The sequence below is a fragment of the Mobula birostris genome, chromosome 30 (assembly GCF_030028105.1).
Source record: "Mobula birostris isolate sMobBir1 chromosome 30, sMobBir1.hap1, whole genome shotgun sequence".
NCBI classification, from domain to species: Eukaryota; Metazoa; Chordata; class Chondrichthyes; order Myliobatiformes; family Myliobatidae; genus Mobula; species Mobula birostris.
In genome coordinates, this window is record NC_092399.1 from 6,267,637 (window position 1) to 6,285,846 (window position 18,210).

Sequence of the window (18,210 nt, forward strand, 5' to 3'; positions counted from 1 at the left end):
CTGAATTCCAGAGGTGAAATGACAGTGTGCTCTCAACACCAAGGCAATATTTCAGAGTGCAGCTTTAGGTAGTGCTGCTAAAACTGGTCACTAGGCATCAAGAAGAAAGCATTCCAATGGCTGGAGGCACAACCAATGACAATGAAGTTCTGCAGCCCTACCATTTCTAGGTGCAAATGGAGAAGAATAATTAAATAGCCAGAGAGATGATGTAGCTGCAGGAACATCCCCTTCGTCAACAATGACAGAGTCAGCATGCAAATGCTAGCAGCAAGGGTACATTTCGAACCAAATTCAGTTTAAAGTTCTAAATAAATCTATCTCTGCTGACTCCCGACATTCCCAGTATCACAGAAGGCATACTTCATCCAATTCAGTTCAAAAGAATGGCAGAGAATATTAGATAATACAAAGGCAAAGGGACTTGTCAATAGTTCATCTGCAGTATAGAAAACCTGCAATCTAGAATGAAGTGTACTTCTAACCAAGCCGTTCAATGACAGTATACGTCTGCCTTAAGATGTGGAGAATTGTCCAAGTATACCCTGCTCACTTTTTTAGTTAGCTATCTGTAGCAGAGCAATTGATGGGAGTTCTTGACGACGCTATCCTGAAGTATTTACTCACTAAGACTCAGTTAGATTTCTCCAGGAATACTTGTCTCTAGTCCTCACCACAGCTTTGCACCAAAGAGCTGAATTTCAGAAGTGAGGTGAGAGAGACTGTCATTGATATCAAAGCAGCCATCACAAATCAACTGGTGGGGCAAAAGCTCCCCTCTACAATAGCAATAATGGAAATTCCATCTTCACATAAGCACATGCTGCAGTGTGTTGTGCAATCCTGCAATTGTGTTCGCTGGGGTAGATGTAATTTGATGTTAAGAAAACAAACTCCAAAGGTTGAAGTTGTACTTGTACAAAGGAATTGACTGAGACAATTAGAGATCATCATCCTAGTTCCAGGGCAGCACAGCAGCAGTACCTCAGAATAGTATCCTCACTCGAAACTTTTTCAGTTGCTTCATCAATAAACTTCTTTCCATGTGATCAAAAGTGGGGAGGTTTGCTGATGACTGCACGATGTTCACTTCCATTCATAATCAGTCTATACCTACAAGCAGAAAGACCTGGACAATATTCAAACATGGGCTACTCAAAGTAATATTTATGCCATCCAAGTACCAATAAATAAGCATCTCCAACAAGACAAGTTCAAATCAATTTTCCTTAACTTTCTATAGTATTGCCACTCCCAGTATCCCATCATTGCAAGGTCAACAAAGCTGAGACACAAAAATATGTAGTGGTGACAACAGCAGATCAAAGATTGAATATCCTCTGATACATTTCCTTACACCGCACAGCCTTAAAAAACATTTAGAAGACAAATCAAAATCACCCAACGATTCTGAAGAAATTCAACCATCCAAGGGAGAAAAAAAATTGCTTGATTACTATCCCATCAACCACAAACATCGATTCCCTCCATATCTCAGAATGGCAGCAGCGTGCCCTACCTACAAAATACACTATAGTCAGTCACCTGGTCTACTCCAACAACAGTTCCCAAACTTGCAACCTCTGCCATCAACGAGGAAGAGGGCAGAACACCCATCATCTGCAGATTGATCTCCGGATTATACACCGTTCTGATTTGGAAATATACAGCTAGTCCTTGAACTTCCCATCTGATGGCACTCTAGGAGTTCCTTTAGCAGGACTCCTACAGTTCAAGGTGGTGGCTGACCGGGGGAAATCAGGGATGGGTAATAAATTCAGGCCCAGATCACCAAGTCAAATAAAATATCAAAATAGTCTAGATACAAAATTAAACAACATTCCACCAGAATTGTTTTGCTGCAGAATTCATTTTCAGGGTTGCTGGTTGAAACAGAAAGTGTCAACATTCAAGATTAGGAGTAAACTCTTCTCAGGCTTCTAAGCCAGGCACAGGTATCAATTTAAACCCACATTTTGATGACAAACTCTGCCATCATCATCAGGGATGATGCCTGGGTATGTCTAGTCCGGTGGCGTTTATACCCCCATCGTCCATCCCTGATTAGTTAGTCCTCATCCAATCAGGTTTCCACTGTTATACCTTGCTTACAATCGAATTCCAGTTCTTACTCAGAGTGAAACCTTTGTCTTTGTTAAAATTCTTTTCCTCCAGTTTTATTTCAATGGTTTCCTTCACCAGGCGGTTCCAAAAGCTACTGGCACAGCACAGTAGTTTTGTGCCGTCGAAGTCAATCCTATGGCCAGTACGAATACAATGTCCTGCTACTGCTGATTTCTCCGGGTAAACCAAACAGTTACACCTTCTGTGCTCCTTGATGCAAGGTTCCACCGTGTGTTCCATCAGGCCAATATACACTGTGCTGCATTCACGGGGAATCATGTAAATGCCAGCTGCCCTGAGTCTCAGGTTATCTCTGACCTACATAAAGCTGTGATTTAAGCTTCCTTGCGAGTTTGTGGATAGTATTAATTCAGTACTTCTTTAGGATCCTAGCAAAGCTTCCAGAAACAATGGAAATATAGGGATGAAAGGCGGTAATGACAGACTCCTCCTCATTAGTGTACATCAGCCAGATGGGACACACAGTGGAAATCTGTTTGGATTACCCAGAGAAATCAGCAGTAGCAGAACATTGTATTCGCAATGGCCACAGGATTGACTTTGACGGCACAAAACTACTGCTCCATACCAATAGCCTTTGGGACTGCTGGTGAAGGAAGCCATTGAAATAAAACTAGAGGAAAAGAATTTTAACAAAGACGAAGGTCTTGCTCTAAGTAAGAACTGAAATTCGACTGTCAACAAAATGGGACTGCTGAAACTTGAGATGAGGACTAACCTATCAGGAGGAACAGAGAGCGAGGTAATAAATTCAAGGGGTGGTTGATAAGTTTGTGGCCTACAGTAGGAGTCAATTTTAGAAAACCTAGCACATTTATTTTTCAACATAGTCCCCTCCTACATGTACACACTTAGTCCAGCGGTCGTGGAGCATTCGGATCCCTTCTTTGTAGAAGTGGTCCACAGCAGGGGTGATTGATAATTTCGTGGCCTAAGGTGGAAGGAGATGAGTTATTAACTTCAAACTTTCTGCATTATCACCCAAAGAGTTGAACTGCACATGCACGTAATGAGAGCGTCTTGGACCTCCTGGTGGTCCACAGCAGGGGTGATTGATAAGTTTGTGGCCTAAGGTAGAAGGAGATGAGTTATACAGTTCTTGTTACATGCACATGCAGTTCAAATCTGAGTGAAAATGCAGAAAGTTTGAAGTTTCACCTCATCGCCTTCTACGTTAGGCCACAAACTTATTAATCACCCCTGCTATGGACCACTTCTGGAGGTCCAAGACGCCGACTTCTACAAAGAAGGGATCCGTATGCTCCACAATCACTGGACTAAGTGTGTAAATGTAGGAAAAATAAATGTGCTAGGTTTTCTAAAATTGACTCCTTCTACCTTAGGCCACGAACTTATCAATCACCCCTCGTATCATTGGACTAGACATGCCAGGCATCATCCCTGATGAAGATGGCAGAGTTTGCCATCAAAACATCAGTTAAAATCGATACCTGTAACTGGCTGGAAGAGTGACAAGAAAGCACAAGATCCTTTCTCACTCAAGATTAGATCAGAAAACAGGAAAAAAAAGAGAAACAATATTAGAATAGAATGGGTATATGTGAGAAGAACTATTTATTTCTGTGGAAGACAAACAGTTATGCAATGACATATTTCCATATTTTAACTTTGTATGTTTTTAAAACTTCATCTATCTTCTTCTGTCTCAGCAATCCAGCCTTCTTCCAATCCAGGGATAAAGACATCTAATCCTGTCACTTTTTGGAAACACTTTCCTAAGGATCCCCTTTCTTCATTTCATCTCTAAAATCTACTCAAACCCATCGTTCCACTCCTCATGAACTCTGTCACTAATGAGTCTGTACCCATCCCATATATCCATTGTATAATTAATGGGTAACCCTTTACAGCATAGGTGTCCAATCAAGTGGCTATATAGACCAGAAGATATAGGAGCAGAATTAGGCTATTTGGCCCATTGAGTCTGCTCCACCATTTCATCATGACTGATCCAATTTTCCTCTCAGCCTGAATCTGTCTTCTCCCTGCATCTCTTCGTGGCCTGACCAATCAAGAATCTATCAACCTCTGCCTTAAATATACAGAAACACTTGGCCTCCACAGCTGCCTGTGGCAAAGAATTCCAGAATCACCACTCTCTGCTAAAGAAATTTCGCCTCATCTCTATTCTAAAAGAATGCCCCTCTATTCTGAGGCTCTCTCCTATAGCTGAGGAAGCAGTATCATGAATTATTTAAAGCAAATTTGCGTTAGTCACAAACCCTTTGTGAAAATACAGCAAATTAAAGCCTTTCCTTCTTGCACATTCCAAGTTCAATTGCAAAAGTTACAAACTGATAGAATAAAGCATTGGCCTATTTTGCAGAAAATTATTGCTAAAATTAATTTGCACTGGATTTCAGGTGTAATCATCAGGGGCTGCTAATAACCAGGGAAGTGGGATCAGAGAGTGACAGTGGGTTGGTGGGGGTAAGAGAAGTGAATAATCTGCATTATAAATACAATAAATGATTTTCTTTCATTGAGATATGCATAAATTTGATTTATGACTCCCAACTTCAAAGGGGCAAGAACAAATAGCCAGCCTGAAACAGCTCTTCCTGCTTAACAGCTTATTTAAATAAATGGGAAACAGATGATGCAATAAACCTCAAGTGCTACATGGGGGGAAACTGTCCAAGTTCAACACAACTCTAATCTTGAGTCAGAAGATTGGTTGGTTCTCTTAATTATGCAAGTTTTAGTAAAGTTTCCCAATTTGACTGTGATGGACTGCACTCGGTAAACACACTTATTACAAACATTCACATACACTCAAACACTGCCTTGTCATTCTGCTGTTGTTGCACTGAGTGCATGCTCTTCAAGGTCTTTCTTAGTATATTCTCATAATGGGTCCAGGTTGGCTTTGTGGTGCCTTTCACACCATACATGGTGAAATATTCCATTTCTTCAGTAGTGGGGATATGAAAATGTTGTTTGTGTACTGTATTTAATGTAGATATTTCTGTTTATTTTGTAATATGATTGTAACTACATTGTATCATGCATCGCATTCTAATTCACATGTAGTCTTAAGTTAACTTTGTTAGTAATTAGATAGTATGTCCTAGTATTTAACAAAAAAAGCTGATCACCTTCAGTAAGGGAGAGAGAAGAGCTCCCAGGAGTTCACACTGGACACAAATAAGTACAAAGGGTCTCGGCCTGAAACGTTGACTGCACCTCTTCCTACAGATGCTGCCTGGCCTGCTGCGTTCACCAGCAACTTTTATGTGTGTTACAAAGCTATTACTGTGTTTTCTGGTAGATATCGTTTTGTAAACATTAGTTTTCTTTTCACTATTTTCTCTAAATTTTCTAAGTTTGATTTCTGACGCACCTAATGAACACCCCTGCACCATGCTAAGCAAGCAAATAACTAATTTTTCTTTGAACATAACCCAGGTATCTAACACTGATCCTGCTTCAAATATCCTTGAATTGTTCTGTAGTTTCTATTTAGGAATAGTCTGATCACTTTTCAACTATATGGCTGCTTAGAACAAACTAAAAGATAGAACGGTGGTGATGCCAGTTTAGGTGAAGTTGTCATTTTGCAGAAAAAGACGCAGAAAACGAAAAACCATAGGAAAACGAATCTGTTTTAAGTTCCAGTGGAAAGAAAGCCTAAGGGGTAGAACATGTCCATAAGGTCTTTATTTCAAAATAAATAGAATGGAAAAGAGGATGTGTGCCAGATGATACATTTGGATTTCAATAAGGGATTCTGCTTTACATTGAAGTGGCTAGTGACCTCTAAAATACCAAATAACCAAAGCAGGTCAAATTCAAGATGGCACTGGCGATATAGGATAACAGGCAGCTAACAAAACTACTGACTACCTTACTAACATACTTTTTCTGAACTAAGATCACTGCAATCAACAGCTTGTAATTTCCCTTTGGAAATTATGCATCTGAATGACCTGGCGCTTTTGCTGTATCCTAGAGTATTTGGTGAACTGGATTCTCGAGAATGCAGGTACGGCTATGTCAGTCATTGGATTGGGCTGGATTGAAGCAGTGCGGCCTGGGCCCGAGAGCAAATAACGAGCTGATTTAATTGCCAAGCCAGATTAAAAAGGTTAAGGCTTTGAAGCCAAGGGCAGAAGAGGAACTGGTGTTCAGCTCACTGCTCTATGTCAGCCAGGACTCCCCACCTGAGCCTGCCCTGTCTGCCTCCATTTGACTCATCCACCCTTGTTCTCACCCCTACCATCAGGTACAAGGTGCAGGAGTCTTGACTGGCTGCACTTGCCTCAGCACTGAACCTGGCTCTGTGGCTGTGGTCTCGATGGTTCCTGCTCTGTGTTATTTGTTTACTTTGTTATTGTTTGTATAATTTGTTCTTCATTTCGCACACTGGATGTACTGTTTCTTTGCTTTGTGACTGCCTGCACAAAGACAAATCTCCAGGTTGCGAATGATATACATACTCTTGAAAATACTTGCACTTTGAACTTTGAATCCATGACAATCCAGAAGGAAGAAAAACAAAACATGCAAACAAAGACACAAACATAAACAAAGGTTGAAAATTACACTGAAGAAATGTAACAAATGAGAATGATTTCTTCTACCAAGCAGCCCCGCCTTAAAGGGCAATACTAAAAGGAATTCAAAAGCAGAGTTTCAGATGCTCAGACACACAAATTTTGAAAATTAAAGCATGCCAATAATTCCATAATCCCCCATTTTACAAGTGGGTCATGAATATATTATCTTGGAGGTAATGCTAAACCAAACAGCACTAGTTAGGCTGCAATTAGAATCATACAGTCTATTCTAAATGACCCAGTTTAGTAACTGTGACAGAATGTGCAGAAATTAATGAAGCAATTTTACTAAAATAATCTTGGGATGTGATTTCATTTATAGTCAGACAATAGAGAAACTGATTCTTCGGGAGAACAAAGCTCATAGAGATCTGATGGAACTGTTCAATTCAACAAGGAAATTTTAATAAACGAAATTAGCAGTCAGAAACAATAGTGAGAGCAGAAACTGAAATTAGCTTCTAAAAGACAAGTGAATATTAAATTAAAAGAGCAGTGTAGAGGAATGAAGATGAGTGGCCAACTCTTTAAGGGAGCTAAGTAATATTATAATCTAAGTATAGAAAAATTCTATGATCCCACAACCTCTAGGGTCAGACAACAACCAAAATCTTTCACTTGCTAAGAAAGGACACTGAGCAGGTGGCATGGGAAAAGTTTCTCTTTTTGAATAAGACTACATTTTCCCTAGACTGATCTTACAACCTGTTGAATAAGGCATTCATGCAAAGCAGTCCAAAAATATGATCAGGTTTAAATCTATAATTGAAAATAAAATACAAACACCTTCAACGATACAGAACTTAGATCAGATAGAGACATAGAACAGATAGGCACTGTGGAAGGCCAAATCCTTCTTTCATCTTCAAAACATTTTAATCAAGTTAGTCACACTCAACCTTCCCTCATCAAATCAATCCTGTCAGTCTGCAACTCATCCGTCTTTTTAAAATAGGGGTTCCCAACCTGGGGTTCACTTATCCTTTGCTTAATGGTATTGATCTATGGCATAAGAGAAATTGGGAATCCCTGTTTTAAAAGAAAGCTTAAAGTGTCCATTGGTCCCGATTCCAATAATTGGTCCATCACTGAAGTTAAACTAACTGATTAATGATAGTTTACCTCTTCCTCCATTTGTAAACAAGGGCACAAAAATTTTGCTGTCATTCAATTCATTAGATCCAATAATATAGCTTTACTTTTGTTTCCAGGGACCTTCAAAAAAAATGTGAGTGGAACCCTAATTTTACTACTTTGTTTTTTTGTAAAAGGCTGTGCAATATATTTCATTTGTACTTGAGTGATATTCTACTTTCAAAACGCTAAACCTATTAATATTACCTTTCTTACTATGTCTATCCCATTCATCACTTCATACACCTTCTAAAACTACATTATTACTTATCTCTTCTGTACAGACACTTATCCACATTTTCTGACTCCTCATGTATATTATCTATTGGAAACTCTTAACTCTAAAACATATTTGGATTTCTTTTTATTTCCATTTTTTTCTTGCCGTCGCCTTCTCTAGGCTTAATTACCCTTGTATTTTCATTTGAGGCTTCATATATTTAATTTGGTTTTCCGCTGTAGTAAGATTTCAGTGTTTGACACAAGCTTCTTTTGTTTTTTTTTAAAACTGCTTAATTTATACCTGGTGCATTTTGTTATCTAGAGCCACATCTATATCTGTGACATTATCCATATCCCACTTAATATCAGGGGCACTATTAACTACCATACTGTTTTAGCACTTGTAAGATATTTGACTGGTCTATAAGGGTACTACATACCCTGTGTTTTTGCACTTTTTAAAAAAAAACTTTTAACTCGTATTGCACTATATTATGATCTTTCTAATGTATCAGTACTTCATAGTTGATTTATTTAACCAATATTATCATTTCCCCAAAACTGAACCATTCCATCTTTTAAAAACATCTGTAATTGTCAGTCTTGCTCTATGTTAAGCTATGTTTCAGTAACATCTAAAATATCCTACGTGTCTGTCAGTGTCTTCATCTATCATGTTTATTAATGCCATTGCTTTGAAGTTAACTATGGATTTGTAAAAATAAAACTCCGGGAAACCTGTTGGTGAAACACTGAATGCTCACCTTCACGGCTCGTTCATAATCTCCTTTGAGGTTGTTGCTCTCACACTTCAACTTTTCTACATCCAAGATAGGTAACCGAACACCATCCTCCAGGCATTTTGCAACTTTCTCTTGAAGGCTTAAGGGAAGAGAACAGCATTGCATGAAATCATATTGACCAACTTCACGTTAACAACAAGAATGAAGGGGAGTTGGTACAGAAATATAATCATTACAGATGTTCACATTTGTGCACAGTAAAAAGTCTACTGGTGATTCCTCTACAACAGCAAATAATCAGCAAAAGCATGGGATCATTTGAGATGGCCTGTATCAATATAACAATGTTATTTAGCCAGGGTAACAGCTTTCCTCAGAACAATCCAAGGGCTATAAAGAGTCACAATTAATAACAATTGATTTCAATCTTTGGAACCATATTGACAGTGAAGTTGGTGCTAAGGGCAGTATTCACAGCATGAGAAGGCATTGGCTTGCTTTGGTTGGAAGACTGACGCACAAAGTATGGCAAATAACACTCAGCTCACAATTGTAAGCTTCTAGGTGCACCCTCAGTACTAGCAGTTGCCAGCATCTATAGGCTTTCAGACTGGAATTTAATCAGACATGCATTAGCACTGGTGTACCAATACTCTGATAAGCCTTGCATCAAACTAGCATGAGCTCTGCTGCTATGCACAACATCCAATAGAACTCAGCAATTCATTTGTATCTCCTGACCTTCCCATCAATAGATTGCATCTGCTATCAGCACTCTCAGAGCAGTGACAAAAGCCTGCGCATCCGGACTACAAGAATGGGAGGGCTCTCCAGAATGGAAAAAGGAGGAAACCTCAGACAGACACTGGGAAACAGGCTTACACCTTGAGAGTCCATGAATTTGAGTGTTGGTGATGGGGCAGGTATAAGGACTGGCAGGGAAAAAGGCAAATCAATCCAAACAAAACAAATCAGACTAATGATGTTGGCATTTCTTTCAAGGATGTCTGAACACAGGTGACCAGAAATCAATTTAAAAATCAGAATCTGAATTGTTTCTAAAAATTGACAAATTACAGGACAGCACCAATAACTTAGAAGGTGAAACAAAAATTGCTGTAAAAAAGCCACACACACAAAAAATGCTGGTGAACGCAGCAGGCCAGGCAGCATCTACAGGAAGCGGTACAGTCGACATTTCAGGCCGAGATGCTGCCTGGCCTGCTGCGTTCACCAGCACTTTTTGTGTGTGTTGCCTGAATTCCCAGCGTCTGCCGATTTCCTCGTGTATGTGTTGTTGTAAACAAGCTAGTTCTCTAATAGAAATAAAAAATATAAAAGAAAAACAGCATTTGATACCCAGTCCGCATCAATAGGACTGAAAAAATATACTGATTTCATAAACTGCTGCAAATTAGTTTTTAGTTGTGCCATGAAAGCTTTGAAATAGAGCTTTCATATCCAGCAGGATATTAAGGTTCTTATTTGATCTGATCAAGATGACGTTGGAGGTCTTGTCTGTGTGAGTGAGGGGGTGGGTGGGAGGGAGAGAGGAAACAGGCTTATTTTGCTGTTTGTATTTTCTTTTGTTGTTCTGCTGAATATTGTGGGTATGTTATGTTAGGGTCAGAACGTGTGCCGCCCCCCCCTCCCCCCACCCCAGCACATCCTTAGGTTGTGCTGATTGTTAACGCAAACAAAGCATTTCACTGTTTTTGATCTATGTGACAGATGAATCTTAACCTGACTGATAAACTGACAATATATTAGCATGAAAGTATTTTTGTTCATAGAAACAGATGATAGAATAATTCTTAACAAAGGGCACTGACAGAATTTTGTTGCTGCTGCAAGATTTTCAGTCTATATTATTCTATTCGGGACATGCCTCTCAACCCCATTCTCCTGCCTCCTCCCCGTACTCTGTGACACACTGGCTAATCAAGAATCCATCAACCTCTGCTTTAAATATACCCAATGACTTGTTCTCCATAGCTGTCCGTGAGGATGAATTCCTCCAATTCACCACTCTCTGGCTAAACAAATCCCTTCTCATTTTTGTTCTGATGCTGTGCCCTCTGGTCAAAGCTCACCCATTACAGCAAACATCCTCTCCAAGTCCACCCCGTCTAGACCTTTCAACATTCGACAGGTTTCAATTCTTCAGGTTTCCCTTCATTCTTCTAAACTCTAGCGAGTACAGGCCCAGAGCCATCAAACACTCCTCATACAATAACTCTTTCATTCCAGGAATGATTCTTGTGAACCTCTTCTGCCTCTTCTCCAATGCCAGCACATCTTTTCTTAGATAAGGAACCAAAAACTGCTTTACAATACAGTGCAGGCCATCCAATGCCTCAGCATCATATCCTTGTTCTTAAATTTTAGTCCTCTCAAAATCAATTCATACTGCAATTAGAGAGGAAGAAACACAAGTCACGTATCAGTATCGTAAAGGAATAAAGGGAACTACAGGGGCATGAGAGAGGAGTTTGCCCAGGTGGATTGGAGGAAAATTCTGGTGGAGATGATGATAGAACAGAGGTGGCTGAAGTTTCTGGGAATAGTTCACGAGGCACAGGATAGATATGTCCCACAGTAGAAGTTGTTCTCAAATGGCAGGGCTAGGCAATCGTAGGCATTCAACAAATTCCCTCTCTTGCGATCCAACACCAACCTGATCTTCCCAATCCCCCTGCATATTGAAGTCTATTACAATTGTGTCATTACCCTTATTACATGTCCTTTCCAGCTCCCTTTGCAATTTCAGCCCCACATCTTGGAGGCCTATATATGATTCCCATAATGGCTTTATTGCCCGTGTATCTATCCTGCACCTTTGAGATCAGTTGAGTCTGCTCTGCCATTCAATCACAACTGATTTATTATCCCTCTCATTCCTATTCTTCTGCCTTCTCCCTGCAACTTGATGCTTTAACTATACACAAACTTTGATTTTGTAGTTCTTTCCTAAGCTTTACAGAACTTTCAGATATTTGCATAAATGGAGACAATACAAATACTAGAAATTCACAATAGGTAGCTCAAGAGAAATATTGAATGGCTTCTGCGGAAGATTACCTTATTCAATAATGCCAAGTTTTCCAGTATTATCCTGTGGAATACTGACAAAATGATCGCAGAATAGTAAGTGGAACATGGCCCATTTCAGGCCACAGACCTATTTCTGAATGACACCACCCCCCAGGGGTCACCAGAACAATATAAGCAAGAGACAGCCAGCAGACTACATTACCCATGGACTGTGGAGACCAGCTCCATCTCCTTCTGCTTTTGATTTTCCAGAATGTTGTCTTTTTCCTTGCAGTGCGCACGAGCTTCTCCAAGTTTGGCCTCTAAATCCTGTACTGTGCTCTGCAGCACTTCAATTTGCATCTCTGAGTCCTTCAGCTGTAAAACACAATATTTAATTCATAATGTCACAAGTGAAAACACAGGTATCGTACCTGAACAAATACCCCCTTAGTCAGCCCATGGATGACAATGCCCAAACATTAGTTCATTCAGCACAGAGTCAAAAATTAAACAAAACAGCATATTTAACTTAAGTGCAAATAAAGGCTGCATTTTATTGGTAAAGGCAGGATTCTGATAAAGGTAAAAGATGTAGAACTAATGTACGTATCAACAGCATTTATAGAACAAAATTCCTTGGACATGTTTTTCATGGCTATAGACTGTGCTGTCCATTCACTATATGTCAAGATGTACTATCAAACAGTATGCCAGGTAGTGAGTGAATTGACAGGAGTTGAGAAAATTTTTTGAGCATCTTTTCTGTGTGTGGATCTCTGTCAAATACAGAGCCCTACATAATTGCCTACTAAAAGTCTAGAGACTATGTATGGACCAGTGTTCAGTACGGGAGTGTACTCCACTGAGTTACCTTGCAACTCAGTGCATTCTGCCATTTTTATACCGTAGCCAGAGGCAATTGGACAAAGAGGAGATAAGTCTGAAGTGTATCATAAAGCCTATATATAAATAATTGCCCATTGTACACAGGCTGTGAAACACCTTTGACAAATGCAACCTGAAACCTAAAAGAAGCACATTTTCCTCCTGCAGACTTTAAATTTGAGCAATTATTCAAGCTCAATCATCTAACACAAGATTTAAAACAAACTACTAGTGTCTTCAAGAGCCTGACCCTCAACTCTGTTACAGCAAAGGCCAAACCTCATGTGCTTTTAAGACAAGTCTGGGAAACAGAAGCATGTATTAGTTCAGCATCTCATCATCTCTTTATTTTGTTACAATTATACTTTATAAATCAACACACAATGGCAACACCAAGAAAAGTGCTAAGCAGCAGAGTAATGACAGTCTGGAAACCTGGAGAATTGCCAGTTCCTCTCTTGTAAGTGTAATAGGACATAATTCATCACATCACTCATTATACCTATTACCACAAGACAATAAGAGATAGGAGCAGAGTTAAGCCATTCAGACCATCAAATCTGTTCCATCATTTCATCATGGCTGATCCATTTTCCCTCTCAAACCCATTACCTGCTCTCCCCATAACCCTTCAAGCCCTGAATATCTTCCCAATTACTGTGGTCACACTAACTGCCTATAATTTCCTTTCTTTGGCCTCTCTCCCTTCTTGGAGTGGAATGACATTTACAATTTTCCATTCCTGAGGAACAATGCCAGAAATAATTGATTCTTAAAAGATCATTACTAATGCCTTCACAATCTCTTCAGCCACCTCTTTCAGAACCCTGATGTGCATACCATCTTGTTCGGGTGACTTACCTTCAGACCCTTTCCCTTTGGCAGCCTCTTCCTTCCCTTTCTCCTATGGTCCACTCTCCTCCTCTATCAGACTCCTCCTGCCTTCAACCAATTTTATCATGTGCCTCCAAATTCCCTGAGAGCTCATCCTTAACAATCAACCACAACATCTTCCCAACCACAGCTCAGGTTAACTGATCTTTAATTTCCTTTCTTCTGCCTCTCTCCCTTCTTGAAGAGTGAAGCGACATTTGCAATTTTTCAGTCCTCCAGAACAAAGCCAGAATCTAGTGATTCCTGAAAGATCATTATTAAAGCCTCCACAAACTCTTCAGCTACCTCTTTCAAAACTCTGGGGTGTTGTCCACCTGGTCCAGGTGACTTGTCCACCTTCAGACTTTTCAGTTTCCCAAGCACCTTCTCCCTAGTAATAGCAACTGCACTCACTTCTGCTCCCTGACACTCTGGAACTTCCAGCATACCACTTGTCTTCCACAATTCAAGATTCAAAAAACTTTATTGTCATTCTAACCGTACATCAGCTCTGCAGGGCAGAATGAGACAGCGTTTCCCAGAAGCAGTGCAATCATAAATAGTAAATAATAAACATAACAATAAATAGTAAAACACAACAGCCACAGGTCAGTTAAAATCAAGTTATAAGTGTCCAGTGCAAGTTAAAAGTGTCCAAAGCAGAGTCAGATAGAGCAGCTATTTAGCAGTCTGACTGCCTGTGGGAGGAAGCTGTTTAGTAGCCTTGCGGTTTTAGTTTTGATGCTCCTGTAACATTTGCCTGATGGCAGAACAAACAAAGACTGAAGCAAAATACTTATTTAATTCGTTCGCCATTTCCTTGCCCCCATTACTACCTGCTCAGCATCATTTTCCAGCAGTCCAATATATATTCTTGCCTCTTTTCCTCTCTATATATCTGAAAAAAAATTATGGTATCCACTTTGATATTATTGGCTAGCTTACCTCCATATTTCAACTCTTCCCTCCTTAGTTTTCTTTCTAGTTGCCTTCTGTTAGTTTTTAAAAGCTGCCCAATTCTCTAACTTCCCACTAATCTTTGCTCTACTATATGCCCTCTTACTTAATGTTGTTTTTGACTTCACTTGTCAGCCACATGTGTGTTATCCGGTCTTTAGAACATGCCTTCTTTGGGATGTCTCTACTCTGTGCCTTCCGAATTTCTCAGAAACTCCAGCTGTTTTGCTGTCATCCCTGCTATAGTCCGCTTCCAATCAGCTTTGGCAAGCTCCTCTCTCATGCCTCTATAATTCACTTCACCCCACTGCATTAATGATACATCTGACTTAAGCTTTTCCCTCTCAAACTGCAGGCTGAAGTCTATTATATTAAGATCACTGTCTCTTAAGGTTCCTTTACATAAGCTCCTCAATCGAATCTGGGTCATTACAAGACACCCAATTCAGAATAGCCTTTCCCCTCGTAGGCCCAATCACAAGTTGCTCTAAAAAAACCATCTCATAGAAAAGAATTCTACAATTTCTCTCTTGGGATCGAAAATCAGCACCAACCTGATTTTCCCAATCCATCTCCATATTGATATCCCCATGATTATTGTAACATTGCCCTTTTGACATACTTTTTCTGTCTCCCGTTGTAATATGTAGCCTACATCCTGGCTACTGTTTGGTGGCCTGTATATAACTTCCATCAAGGTTTTTTTTTTACCCTTGCATTTTCTTAACTCTACCCACAAGAATTCTACATTTCCAATCCCATGTCACCTCTTTCTAAGGATTTGATTTCTTTTTTTTAAGCCAACTGCACCACCCCACTCCCTCTGCCTAACTGCCTGTCCGTTCTATACCATGTATATCCCCAGATGTTGAGCTCCCAACTATGAACTTCTTTCAGCCATGAGTCGGTGATGCCCACAACATTATACCTGCTCATTTCTAACTGGACTGCAAGATCATCTATCTTATTCCATGTACTACGTGTAATCAAATATAACACCTTCAGTTCAATATTCATCACCCTATTTTGCACCCATGTTATACTTGAACTTATCCCACTGACTGCAATTTTGCCCCATCATATGCCTGTCATTCCTCTAAAACTCACTGCACACTGCATTTAGTTGTATGCTAACTGAACCATCCTCAGCCCCATCTCTCCGGTTCCCATCCCCCTGCCAAGTTAGTTTAAACCCTCCCCAACAGCTCTAGCAAACCCTTTGTCCCCCTTGGGTTCAGGTGTAACCAATCCCTTTTATAGAGGTCAGACCTTCCCCAGAAGTGATCCCAATGATCCAGAAATCTGAAGCCCTGCCCCTTGCACCAGTTTCTCAGTCACACGTTCATCTGCCAAATCCTCCTATTCCTACCCTCACTGGTGCATGGCACAGGCAGCAATCCAAAGATTACTGCTCTGGAGGTCCTGATTTTCAGCTTTCTACCTAGCTCCTTAAATTCTCTCTTCAGGACCTATTCCCTTTCTCTACCTTTGTCATTGGTGCCAGTATGTACCAGGACTTCTGGCTGCTTATCCTGCCCTTTTAGAATGCCGGGGACCCAATCTGAAATGTCCCTGCTCCCGGCACCCAAGAGCTGGTGGTAGATCTGAGGAGGGCTAAGGCACCGGTGACCCGTTTCCATCCAGGGGGTCAGTGTGGACATGGTGGAGGATTACAAGTACCTGGGGATACGAATTGACAATAAACTGGACTGGTCAAAGAACACTGAGGCTGTCTACAAGAAGGGTCAGAGCCATCTCTATTTCCTGAGGAGACTGAGGTCCTTTACCATGTGCTGGACGATGCTAAGGATGTTCTACGAGTCTGTGGTGGCCAGTGTATCACGTTTGCTGTTGTGTGCTGGGGTAGCAGGCTGAGGGTAGCAGACATCAGCAGAATCAACAAACTCATTCATAAGGCCAGTGATGTTGTGGGGATGGAACTGAACTCTCTGACGGTGGTGTCTGAAAAGAGGATGCTGAACAAGTTGCATGCCATCTTGGACAATGTCTCCCATCCACTACATAATGTACTGGGTGGGCACAGGAGTACATTCAACCAGAGACTCATTCCACCGAGATGCAACACAGAGCGTCATAGGAAGTCATTCCTGCCTGTGGCCATCAAACTTTACAACTCCTCCCTTGGAGGGTCAGACACCCTGAGCCAATAGGCTGGTCCTGGACTTATTTCCTGGCATAATTTACATTTTACAATTTAATTAAAACTGTAACGAAAACCAGTTTCCCTCTGGATCAATAAAGTATGACTATGACTACCATAACACACTGTCCAGTGACTCTTTCACATCCACAGAATCTCATGTCTACTATGGAATCCCCTTTCACTACTGCAATCCTCACCTCTCCCTCCTTTCTGAACCTCAGGACCAGACTCAATGCCAGAGACCCAGTCGCTGCGGCTCCTCCTGGTCAGTCATCCCACCATAACGGTATCCGAAGCGGTATGGTCATTACTGAGGAACTGGTCACAGTGATACTCTGTACTGGCTGCCCATTTTCTTTCTCCCTCCTGACAGTCACCCAGATACCTGCCTCCTGCAGCTTAGGTTTGACTACCTCCTTGTAGGGAATTTGTTGCCACATGCAGCTGTGGAGGCTAGGTCACTGGGTGTATTTAAGCAGAGATTGATAGGTTCTCAATTGGACATGACATCAATGGTTACAGGGAGAAAGTTGGGAATTAGGGTTGAGGAGGGGGAGAAAAAGGATCAGCCATGATTGAATGGTGGCCAGATGGCCTAATTCTGCTTCTATGTCTTATGGTCTATGTAGCTCCTATCTATCACCTCAATTTCCCATATGAAAGAACTACATTTTCACTGTGGGGTAAGGCATGAAAATAGTACCTCCTACAGTGGATTATTTCTGTGCTTATCACCCAATTTTGTACAACTCAACTGTGAATGAAAGCTGGAGGAACTCAAAAAGTCAGGTTGCATCTATATTTTGAGCTGAAAACCTTCAACAGGACTGGAAAGAATGAGCCCCTTTTTTCTTTCCAGTCCTGATGAAGGGTCTTGGCTCAAAACATTGACCATTTATTCCCCACCATAGATACTGCCTGACTTGCTGAGTTCCTCCAGCATTGTTGTGTGTTGCTCAAGATATGCAGGATCTGCAGAATCTCTCACGATTTTGAATGAAAGCTCTTAATTTGCCAGGAGCCTATGGTTGGTCCCACCTGTCGGCTTTGTTTCTGATAATCATCTAGAGTGGGCAAGTCTGCCAGGTACCGCTCCAAAGTTTCAACCCGTTGTTGTTTCTCTCTGTTTTGTTCTGCCTCCTTCTGACACTTCCTCTTCAGGTTGTTGATGTGTTTGTCCCGGCCTCGGACCTACAACAACATAAAGCAGAACAGTGAGTGTTCTAAACAGCCTTGAATTATATGTACAGTATATAGGAAAATGGAGGCTGCTTACTTTCCCTCAATCCTAAAAACATAGGGACAACTTAAACTTCTCTGCCACCCCATCTAATTGAGCAAATTAGAGAAAAGGGGGCAAATGTGATCTATGGCAGCACCTTACATGCCAAGTCATGGACAAACGTGCACATAGCGAACACAATAGGACTATAAAGGAGACAGTTACATCAACTTTCACAGGTTCTGTTCT

At 40.8% G+C, this 18,210-nt stretch overlaps 1 protein-coding gene across 3 annotated transcripts in view; it reads right to left on the minus strand.

Moving 5' to 3' along the window:
• Positions 1-18,210, minus strand: part of cep85 (centrosomal protein 85) — a 98,899-nt gene that overhangs the window by 20,711 nt on the left and 59,978 nt on the right. For all 3 annotated transcript variants that reach the window (XM_072247388.1, XM_072247389.1, XM_072247391.1), the window contains 3 exons: positions 17,778-17,930; positions 12,081-12,235; positions 8,846-8,963 (listed from right to left, as the gene is read on the minus strand). In XM_072247388.1, the coding sequence (XP_072103489.1) occupies positions 8,846-8,963; positions 12,081-12,235; positions 17,778-17,930 (426 nt within the window). The remainder of the gene's footprint in view (positions 1-8,845; positions 8,964-12,080; positions 12,236-17,777; positions 17,931-18,210) is intronic.